The sequence below is a fragment of the Panthera onca genome, chromosome C1 (assembly GCF_046562875.1).
Source record: "Panthera onca isolate mPanOnc1 chromosome C1, mPanOnc1 haplotype 2, whole genome shotgun sequence".
Taxonomy (NCBI): Eukaryota; Metazoa; Chordata; class Mammalia; order Carnivora; family Felidae; genus Panthera; species Panthera onca.
Window position 1 is genome coordinate 190,284,106 of NC_138346.1, and position 11,418 is coordinate 190,295,523.

The 11,418-nt window shown below is 43.5% G+C and overlaps 1 protein-coding gene across 2 annotated transcripts in view; it reads right to left on the reverse strand.

Moving 5' to 3' along the window:
* Positions 1-2,628: 2,628 nt before the first annotated feature.
* Positions 2,629-11,418, reverse strand: part of SMAP2 (small ArfGAP2) — a 54,965-nt gene continuing 46,175 nt past the window's right edge. For both annotated transcript variants that reach the window (XM_081796430.1, XM_060626496.3), the window contains exons 7-10: positions 10,962-11,071; positions 9,993-10,158; positions 9,218-9,534; positions 2,629-3,998 (exon numbers count right to left, since the gene is read on the reverse strand). In XM_081796430.1, the coding sequence (XP_081652556.1) occupies positions 3,873-3,998; positions 9,218-9,534; positions 9,993-10,158; positions 10,962-11,071 (719 nt within the window). In that variant the 3' untranslated portion in view covers positions 2,629-3,872. The remainder of the gene's footprint in view (positions 3,999-9,217; positions 9,535-9,992; positions 10,159-10,961; positions 11,072-11,418) is intronic.

Genomic DNA, 11,418 nt, shown 5'->3' on the forward strand with positions numbered 1-11,418 from the left:
GTCAGTAGGGGATTACAAATTAAAACAATGAGATACCACCATACCCCTAGTAGAATGGCCATGATAGAAAACACCGACAACACCAAACGCTGACGAGCATGTGGCACAACAGGGACACTCATTCATTGTTGATGGGAATGCAGCATGGTTCAGCCACTTTGGAAGAGTTTTGGCAGTTTCTTACAAAAGTAATCATACTCTTATCATATGACCCAGCAATTATACTCCACGCTATTTACTCAAATGAATTAGAAACTTATGTCCACACAAAAACCTGCACATGGGTGTTTACAGCAATTTTATTTATCCTTGTCAAAACTTGGAAGCAACCAAGATGTCCTTCAGCAAGTGAACTGATAAGTAAACTGTGGGACATCCAGACAATGAAATATTATTTAGTGCTAAAAAGAAATGAGCTCTCAAGCCATGAGAGACATGGAAGAATCTTTTTTTAAAAATGTTTATTTATTTTTGGGCGCCTGGGTGGCTCAGTTGTTTGAGCGTCTGACTTCAGCTCAGGTCATGATCTCACAGCTTGTGAGTTCGAACCCCACGTCGGACTCTGTGCTGACAGCTTGGAACCTGGAGCCTGCTTCAGATTCTGTGTCTTCCTCTCTATCCCTAACCCACTCACATTCTATCGCTGTCTCTCTCAAAAATAAATAAACATTTTTTTTTTAATTTTTAATGTTTATTTATTTTTGAGAGAGACAGAGACAGAGCGTGAGTGGGGGAGGGGCAGAGAGCGAGGGAAACAGAATCCGAAACAGGATCCAGGCTCTGAGCTGACAGAGCCCAGTGTGGGGCTTGAACTCACAAACGGTGAGATCATCACCTGGGCCGAAGTCAGAGGCTTGACCAACTGAGCCACCCAGGCGCCCTGGTCTATTGATTTTTTTTTTTTTAAAGTCTTTACCACAGGACTTTTCAGAGCCATTACTATGTGGATATTATATTCTAGATGCACAAGAGGCGATATAACATGAGGTCTTTCCCAAACTTATTTCGGTGTTGTGGGACACCTTTTAGCATCTCACATGCCTCATACGCAGTTCATGAAATGCTGCTCTCACTCCATTCTCCCCTACCCCCACCTACCATGGCCTGGGTTCAGCTTTCGCCATCTCTCTGGTCCACTAGATCTGGTCTCGTTCCCTCGAACACATTGTTCTCAGCAGTGCAAGAGTGAGCAGCCTCAAACGCAACTCTGTGTCACTCCACCCTTTACAACACTAAGGCTAACTCCTTCCTAGGGCATAGGAAGCCCCCATGATCTGGCTTGGCCATACCTCAGTCTCACTCCTCCCCGTACCGACTCACATCAGACCATACAATGAACTGCTTGTGCTTCCCCAAATGTTCTTGCTCTTTATCTTTGTTCACAGGGTGCTGTCTTTTATACTCTTCTCCCCGCTCACATCCAACCTGCTGGTTAACTCCTACCTCCCCTGTAAGACTAGTTCTGGCACCCTGATCCTTAGAGAGGTATCCCTGACTGGGCTAGGAGCCCCTGAGCTCCCGTAATATACCGTATAAGCAATTCTAAATGTTGTGCCATGAGACTGTGAACTTAAGAGCAGAAACTATGTCAGATTCATTTTTGCTCATCTGTTCTTCCCAAATTCTACAAGCTGATGGGTCCCAAGGCTCAGTCCTCTTCTCTCCATGCTTTCTCCTTAGGTACTTCATCTGGTCTCACGGGTTCACACACCATCCATACCCTGATGACTCCCAAACCAATACCTCCAGCCAAACAATTTCCAAGGCAGACATTTACGCTTGCTCTATTGTCTTTCCAAATCTCCACAGAAGTGGCTGCTTATTCAGGTCTCAGTTCAAATGTAACTTCCTGACTACTCACTCCATCTTGGTGATCACGCACCCACTCTCTCCTCTTGACTTGTCCTACCTTGTACTGTTACTATCTGAAATTAAACAGTCTATTTACTTGTTTTCTGTCTCTCCTGCCACACTTATCCCATGAAATTGAGGAGTATTGATTCATTGCTTAGTGTTTGGCATATTGCGAAAACACTTATGAAATATTTGCTGAATGAGTTAATGCCCAGCATAGGCCTGGCACACGATCCTTGCTAACATTTGAATGCTCAGGGTCCAATACCGCGCAGAATGTACCACAGGAATTGCTTCATTTGACCATTGGGTCCACTTTACACTGAGACCCAGGGGTTCGGTAGCTTGCCCAGGAGGGGATATGAATATTGGCAGCCTGATCCAGAGCTTACTTTCTTCGCCACTGTGCTATCCTCTCATTACCTCTGAAGGTATTTAGAAGGTGTCCTCAAAGGAAAGAAGGGAGGGCGGCAGGAAGGGAGGTGGCTCTCGGCTTCTCTATCTGTTGGGGAGTAAAGGACTTCTGGGTTCCGTGTTCTGTGGCTCTAGCAGGAGCGGATAAGCACGGTTCCCTCAGCTCACGCCTCCAGACACCACTGGACAAAGGACAAAGCTCCCCTCTCTGACCACCGGAGCCTGGGCCCTGTCCTTGGGGCATGCCCAGTATAGAATTTTTTTAGAACCCAGGAAGTGGGGGAACTGCGCTTGGAAAGCAGAAAACCTAGGTGCAGCTCCCCCTCCTCCGTGAGTGATACACAGCAAGAGCCAAGCAAATGGTCCTTCCCTGCAATATTTATTAAGGAATTTACACATACACAGGAGAAAGGCAACCAGGAATTGTGGTTCCCACAGGTGAAATCTTTTAAGCAAAGTTTTCTCGTTTTAATTTTCACGTAGGGTGAATAATGACCGAGAGGAAAGCTCCAGGCTCTCTGCCTCACACACCTGGAGAAGGTGGGGAAACAGCAGCCTGGGATACCATAGGCATGAGAGAGTGACTGGCGGATTGGGAGAGAAGGGGGAGGAGGAAGAGAGCGATCTGTGAGACTGCAATTTTTTTAAACTATAAGAAAAAGTGGCAACAGTTTTAGGCTGTTGATAAATTAACTCCTCTCTGTGTAAACCTAAAACAAAACAAAACACCCAGAGCAGATGGGGAGAGGATCCACGCGCACACACGCGCGCGCGCACACACACACACACACACACACACACGCAGTACACACATTAAGCTCTGCATTCCCGCTGGAGGGGCTGGTCCTCCAGCCATACAGCCAGATCCCACTGCAGGTAGCATGGAGGCGGGGCAGGGTGTGTGTTCTCGTGTGGGACCTTCGTAAAGTCTTTGGTGCTAATAAATGCTGACTGAAGCGGCGAGTCCTGAAGCCTCGATTCAGGGCAAAGTAGAGTAGTATTTTTGCTCATCCCTACAGCAGGGTGTTTGCCTCAGCTCAGGGCTAGGGCCAACCTGACCTAAGACGCAAGGGGTATTTAATTTGATTTCAGTACTTCTTCTTTCCCATAAATTATGGGAGCATGATGCCTCCCTCTTCAACCAAAAATTTAAACATGCAGAAATAGCTTAGCAACACATACGGAAGTACCTCTACACCTTCCCCTCTTTGCCTAAAAGACAACACCTACAGACCTTCCTGAGAGTCTGATAGGAGGTTTAACCTCACGGGAAAGGTACTCAAAGGTGTGCACTTTTCTCCCACAGTTTAAGTGCCTTCTGCCAACAATTCCTAAGGTGCTGGTGCCAGGAGAGGACTGGGGCTGAGGCTGCAGAGGAAGGCGGGATGGCGAGGGGACATGTTCGTCATAAAGCAACAGAGAGGCCTGCGTGTCCGGGAAGTGGCTGGGCTGGGCAGAATGCCAACCCCCAAACGACAGATTGAGTAATTTCTAAACCAAACAGAGAGGTAGGAAAGGGGGATGGGGTGGGAGGAGTTGGGGAAAGAGGAAAAGTGGGGGAGAGAGGGCTGAGGAGAATGGTAGCCATACAGGTGTTTTGTTTTTTATTTCCACATCTGAGGGCTGAGAGTCTGATTTGCTGCCTGTCCATTTCCGCCGCTCATCGACTGTCCATAGCTCAGCATGCCATGGGCTCCACAGAAGTTCATCCCAGCCATCTGCTGGGTCATCTGAAAGGGAGAGAGGAGACTTTCAGACCAGGCTGTGGGCATGCAGCCAATTACTGCAAAAAGACAGGGTAGGAGTCCTTCTGTCTGCGGGGAGGGGGCAATGAGACAAGGGAAACTGTTATGGGACAGATCTGCCCTGAACCTTAACAGATCATTTTGAGGGCTCCAGATCACGTAAATGAAGGACTTTTCAGAAAGGAGATGTTGACAGAGACGAGTGCTCAGGGAAGGAAAGGAATCCTAGGGCTAGTCAACATAAAAGCATCGTGAGAAGCTGTTCTCTTTATTCCTTTCTAATCTTTCATCCTAAAAAGAAGGGGCCTATTGTTAACTTGCCGGCCCCGAGAGTTACAGAGGAGCCCCGGACCAGCACTCCTGTCCTATCTCCAGCAGAGTTATTACTGTCAGTGTCAGAGAAAAAGAAAGAGAAACTGGACTGTTCAGAATGAACAAAGGAAGGCAAAAAAAAAAAAAAAAAAAAAGAAAGAAAGAAAAAAAGACCAACGTGTCTTCAGTGTGTGAGAAGGGAAGTTGCTGGGTGAAAAGAACCAGTGGAATAAGGTCTGGGTGGGGCTGAGGCCTCTTTATGAATGAGACTGAAAGACTGGCCTCTGGAAGTGAACAGAAGAAACTACTTATCAAGAAAAATGCCTTAAATTTCCCAAGCCTGGCACATTTCTGTACAAGTGTTTTTCTTGAGAAGTTCTATTTTTCTCCCACCAATATTTTTTAAAGAAAACCTCAAGCTTATAGAAAAGCTGAAAGAATATAACAAAACCCATATATCCTTCCTTAAATTCACAATTGTTAACACCTTGCCATATTTTCTCTCTGAGATAGATATATCTTGTGTGGGATCTTCATATATATATATATATGTATATATATAACACACACACACACACACACATATATATATATGAATTTTTGACGAGCATTGAAAATTACAGAACATAACATTTCATCTCTTAGTAAGTTAGGAGGCATCTCATAAGAAAGAACACTTTCCTAGAACCACAATACAAGAAATTTGATATGAATACAATAATATATGTTACAGTTCATTTTCATGTCTCTTGTCTCCTTTAATATAGAATAATTCCCCCACCACTTTTTCTTTCTTGACACCGTTTTAGGAATCCAGGCCGTTATTTTGCAGTAAATCCTCTGATTTGGATTCACCTTACATTTTCTCATGATTGGATCCAAGTTAAATACTTTTGGCAAGATTTCTATAGAAGTGATATTGTGTCCTTCTTAGTACAAGATACCAGGAGGCACATGATGTTAATTTGTCCCATTGTTGCTAATCTGATGTTTGAGCACTTGGCTAGGGTAGTATCCACTGTGGTTTTTTTCACTGTAATGTGTATGTAATCTAAAGGGTATTTCTTGGAGAATATGTGAATACCCTATTCTTTCTACAATTACTAGATGCCATAAGGCATCTAGGCACTGTAAATCTAAGGCACTGTAAATAAGGCTTTCCCTCCCTCTCTCTTCCACACCCATTTAAAAATATGAGGGGCGCCTGGGTGGCTCAGTCGGTTGAGCGGCCGACTTCAGCTCAGGTCACGATCTCACGGTCCGTGAGTTCGAGCCCCGCGTCGGGCTCTGGGCTGATGGCTCAGAGCCTGGAGCCTGCTTCCGATTCTGTGTCTCCCTCTCTCTCTGCCCCTCCCCAGTTCATGCTCTGTCTCTCTCTGTCCCAAAAATAAATAAACGTTAAAAAAAAAATGAATCACTATGGACTCATGGATTTTTGTTTTCCCTTCAGTGTTATAATCCATCAGTATGACTCTTTTGTATGTTCACACTATCCCACGTTTGGACAGTGGGAGCCTCTGGAAGTTGGCTCATATGTCCTCTTGACATGTCCTAATCAGTTTCACAGCACTTCATTACTTATACAAATAAACATGAAGGACTGAAAATAGGCAAATTAAAATCCCACCTATGAAAGCTAGAAAAAGAAAAGCAAAAGTGAATCAAAAGACAGCATAAGAAGGAAACAATAGAGATAAACCAGAAATTGAAGTCAAAAACAAACAAACAGGGGCGCCTGGGTGGCGCAGTCGGTTAAGCGTCCGACTTCAGCCAGGTCACGATCTCGCGGTCCGTGAGTTCGAGCCCCGCGTCAGGCTCTGGGCTGATGGCTCGGAGCCTGGAGCCTGATTCCGATTCTGTGTCTCCCTCTCTCTCTGCCCCTCCCCCGTTCATGCTCTGTCTCTCTCTGTCCCAAAAATAAATAAAAACCGTTGAAAAAAAAAATTAAAAACAAACAAACAAACAAACAAACAAACAAAAACTTGTGGAATAAATAAAACAAAATCCTGTGGGTTTTAAAAAATATATATATAATTAACAAAATAGACCACCAGTTAACCTAATTGAAAGCAAGGGCAAAGGGAAAGGAGAACACAAACACACAAAATAGGAAATGACAAGGGAGAAATAACTACTGAAACAGGAAACTAAAAAGTCATGAGACAGACTGCTTGGTATAATCTTTGATAAATGAATTTGAAGCCCTAGGTTCACTGGCTAATCTAGGCACCTAGAGTTTTCCACAGCTGACTTTCATAGAACAGAGAAAGCTATCAAAGAATTAGTACACACAAAAAAAGCAAAAGGCCCACACAGTGGCACACGGGAATTCCAAATTCCACCCCATCTCCAAAGACCAATACTATATAGATGATTCCAGACTCCAGAAAAAGGAAAGCACGAAGACAGTTTTTATAAAGCAGTTAAACATCGCCTCCTAAACTTGAGAAAGATAGCAAGGGCATGCGTACGTGTGGACATGCACGCACGCTGCTCCACCGATACTCCTTCGCCCATCTCTTTGCTTTCAGACTTGGAATCACTCTTGTTTCAGTTGGGTTTCTTTGTATCTAGTGTAAAATCAGCCATTGCTCTGTGAGCCAATTTAAACATCTTTTTCTTTTCATAGAAGAGCTACCTATTGATATGACTGATGTGTTTGGTCTTAATTTTATCACATTACATTTTTGCTGTGTTTATTATATTTGCTGTACTTCATAGTCTATGCATTCCATTTTCTTCTAAAATATTTGCTTGGCATTTATAAAGTTTCATTTTTGTTCTAGTGGTTACCTTTATGCTAATACTTTCTTTTGCTTGCTTTAGTCTGTACTCAAGTTTCTACCATTTGGTTTGTCAGCTTATTTCACCCTTGGACTTCCACCTATTTCCTAACAATCAGTTTATTCTACTTCCCCCTTCTCACTTTCTCCTCCCATTATGTTCAGTTGCATTGTTTGTTCAGAATACAATATATATTCTTCTACCCTTATCATTACCTTAATTTTAGATTCTCAATTAAATATTTAATCACCATCGGTCCTTCTGCCAAAATGTCCTCAGTCATCTCTTAAATGGATGAAGCTTGTCTTCTGGTATACTCCTCAGGAAAGACTTATAAGTCTTGACTTCTTACATATTTAAGATTTTTTTAAAGATTTTTTTAATAGCTTCAATCCTTGAAGGATGATAGCTTGTCTAGCTATAAAATACCTGTCTCATGTGTACGTGAGTACCTTGAAAACCCTACTCCCATTGTTGTTGTTTTGTCTGTTGCTGTTATAAGTCTGTTCCTTTTGCTTTATAGATGGCAGATCTTGGGGGTTGGGTGGTGGTAAGGAGAGGGTTGGACCCCTGAGAATTTTTCTTGTTCCATAAAGTCTCAAAGTTTACTGAGATGTATGTTAGAGTTGACCATTCTGGATCAACTTTTCCATACACAGTAGGCTCTTTCAATATTGTATTCAAGTCTTTTATTTATAGGAAGTTTTCTTGTATTACAGATTTAAATATATTAATTCTGCTCCACTATATTGTTTTTCTTCTTTGGCAGTCTCCAAATATATTTATGTTAGGCCTTCTTTGCTTAATTTCTGTATCACTTTCTCTTGGATTTATTTTCCTGCTTTCTATATTTAGTTTCCATTCTCTTACCTGTTTCATGACTTTCTTCAATGCCAAATGTATTTTCAGTTGAATCTATTCTCCTCTGGGTAACCTGTAATTCAGTCTTTATTTCTATGATAATTGTCTTTTTTCAATTTACTTCCTGAATTTAGTAGTTTCATTTCACAACTTCCAGTTTTTTGTCGATTTTGGTTCTAAGCTTTTAAATTTCTGATTCAAGCTGTTTTGTCTTCCAGTATTAAAGGGCATTTCCTTCAGGTTGGTGGTTTGTGTAACAGTTTTCTTCTGTTCATGGCGGTTTTGGGGAGGAGAATTTTCATTTATTGAAATGTTTTGATTTTCATTTTCTAGTTTCTTCCCATAGGAGTTCTGTATAAATGTCACCTGCCACCTTCTGTTTATCTTGTAGTGCCTTGTTCTTCTGAATCAGCAATACTACAGCCAGGTGTGAGGGTTTGGGGAGGCTTGCTAGAGTTCTTAGTTCAAGAGTGCCCTCTGCTGTCACTATAGTGAAATGATTATTTGGATGGGGGGGGAGAGGATGGTTTATCTTCTCATCTTGTAATTCCTTCTTTCCACTTCTCATTTGTTACTTTCCCTTCACGACCAGGTCCCCAAAGAGCACCTCTTCCTTCTAAGTCACCTCCATTACCCTAGAAGCAATACTTTTCCAGAGCTACCATGTATTACCCTGTATATTTCAAGCCCCTCATTTTCGATTCTCCACGTAACCAGAGTTCTAGTTGCTAAGTCTCAGACCTCTTCTCAATGTGCCCCTGATTGAGATACGTCTTTCTCTTTCTAGGGGATGATTTTATCTATGTTCTGTCACCTCTAGCCCCCTGCACCTTCTAGTCTTTCCACACAAGTCTCTCTGATGACGGCTCTGCTGGATTTGGTTGATCACCACCATGTAACTTGAAGTTTGGAGTATTCTGTCTACTGGATGTGGTAGTCATGGGTTATGAGTGGTTTTATTTGCACTCCTTGTTTATCTGTATAGGTTGTTTCTGCTATTGTTTTAATATAAGTGTGGAGAAATTTAGACTTAGGCAGTTGCCCTCATTTTACAGTAACCCGGAACTCCTCAGAAAATCTGCCATTGGGCAGATCTGGAAAAGAAAAGGGCGTGGCAAACCTAAGAAGGTCTCCGCATTATCTATCTCATCTACACTGTAAGGGTTCAAAGAATAAGGAAGAGACAAAATGAGATGGCCTTGAGGAAGGCTCAAAAACCCTCGTCCCAAGTAAATGGGGTAGCTTACCTGAGTAAGGTTCCACTGCAGCTGCTGAGCTGGCTGAACCCCATACATTGTCTGGGGCACAGCTGCCATGCCTGCCATGTAGCCAGCTTGCTGGGTGGTCATCATTCCATTTGGCACACCCATCATTGAAGCCTGCATGCCACCCATATAGCCTGCAGGCATGGCCATGGGGGCAACCATCCCAGAAGCTCCTGGCTGAGCTACCATGCCTACTGGAGGGGGCATCATGCTCCCCATTATGCTGTTAGGAGGTGTGACCCCAGGGAAGCTGGGGTAGGCTGTGGGATACGCCATCTGAGCTGGAGCCATGAACATTGCTGCCAAGAAAACACACACACAGATCGGTTTAAGAGGAAAGTGCACAAAGTCAATCTAAATTCTCACTGGCTACTCCTTTCCAGCTAGAATTTCTCAGTAGCATTTCTACTCAACTCAGAATGCTCGTTTACATAGCAAAGTAGATTCCCTACAAGGCTTGCGACAGCTTACCAGTGGGCTGCCGACTTAGCCACTTTCTTTTTAGGGTCCAGGTCCAGACCTTGAGTCAGACTTCACACAAGTGTGACACCAGACCCCACAGGAGTATGGCTCTGAGTTACATTACTACCCATCTGCTGACACTTCGTAGCTTCACAAAAAAATGTCAGGTTCAGGTTTGTTTGCAGTATAACGTCCTGGCCCCCAAAGCAATTGCTCTCTGTTACAACAAATAATTCTTGCATAGAAGTCCTCTTGTCTCTATCTGGCATTTTGCCACCACCCCCATGAAATCTACCTTGGGCAGGCATTTGAGGTGTCTGGGATCCATACAGTGAAAGGATGGAGTCTTTTGAGAGCTGTTTCTTGCCTGTTTCTTCTGATTTGCTCCCTGGCTCTGGAAACAGGTTCAGGTTTTCAGGAACAGAGCCAGCACTCCCTGAAGTTGGCATGGAACCTACAACCTTAGGGCAAAGAGGGGAGGGGGAGAATTGGAATGGTCCTCACAGGGGTCTCGGTAAGGACCTCCCTCATCTCTCTGCCGCTTCTAACATCTGCAATAAGAATTCACGGCTCAAGTGAATAGCTTCCTAACATTCCTACCATACAAATATGTGAAAACACCGGATAGTTAAGTTCTGGTACAATTCTTTGATCTACAGAACAAATCTACAGATTTGGTGAAAAACAAACAAATAAAAACAACCTACAAATGATGCAGCCACAGAGAACGGAGTTTAGGTCCCAGCACAGCCATTTACTAGTCGCATAACGAGAGGCTAGTCACATAACCTTTCTGAATTCATGTTTCCTCATCAATAAACTACCTGTTTTGTAGGGTTGTGGTAAATATTTTAAATTATAAAAGAAATATGCAAGCTGATATACAAAATCACCTAGCACTGTGCCTGGTCCTAAGCAGGCATTCCACAGATGGTGGTCATTAACAGTTTCAAGTCTTTCAAACCTGCAAATTCTCTGGCAGTAACTCACGCTGAGGAGCTGACCTAAAGTAGCAGCCTTTATAAGGTGACACACCTTCAACAGAAGCCCACTCAAAGGACTCACTCTTTTGGGGCAGGAGACAAAATGGAATGAATAGTAATCTTGGGCTGTAACAGAGATGACAATATTAAGGGAAGAATCAAGAAATCAAGAAAACCAAAGTCCAATTCCACCAAGGAAGTATGACTTGGCTCCATTACCAAGTTATCAAAATTACCCTTTTCAAAATGCTCTTTAATTCGGAGGAGCCCACGTGACTCACCTTTCTGGAAACTGAAGAAGAGGGGGATGGAACAGAAGCCAAAAGATCTAAATCCTTCTCTAGAGTATTGCTGGTCTTACTATTTGCAATGGAGCAGGACACAGGAGCATCTGGAAAGAGAGATGAAAGCTAACCTGTAGCACTGCTCATTAAGTCCATGTCTTTCTTCTATTCTAGACGCGAAGCAGACAGAGTAGGCCTATGCTCCATCCGGGCCCTGGAAATCTAGGCTTCTGAAACCACCCAGCTTGGATGGGACCTCTCAAAAAAGACCTCACCCTATGTTCCCAGGAGCATGCCGGAGAAGCCTGCAGCCCAGCTATCAGGCACAGGGCAGCAGAAACCCAGGCCTGAAGGCTATATTAGCACCACAGCAAACGGGCTGGCTGGCTCCCTTCCAGCTATGTGAGGGGTAAAGCTGTGTAGCTTTTATCTCTTTTTCAGAGATAAATGAAAA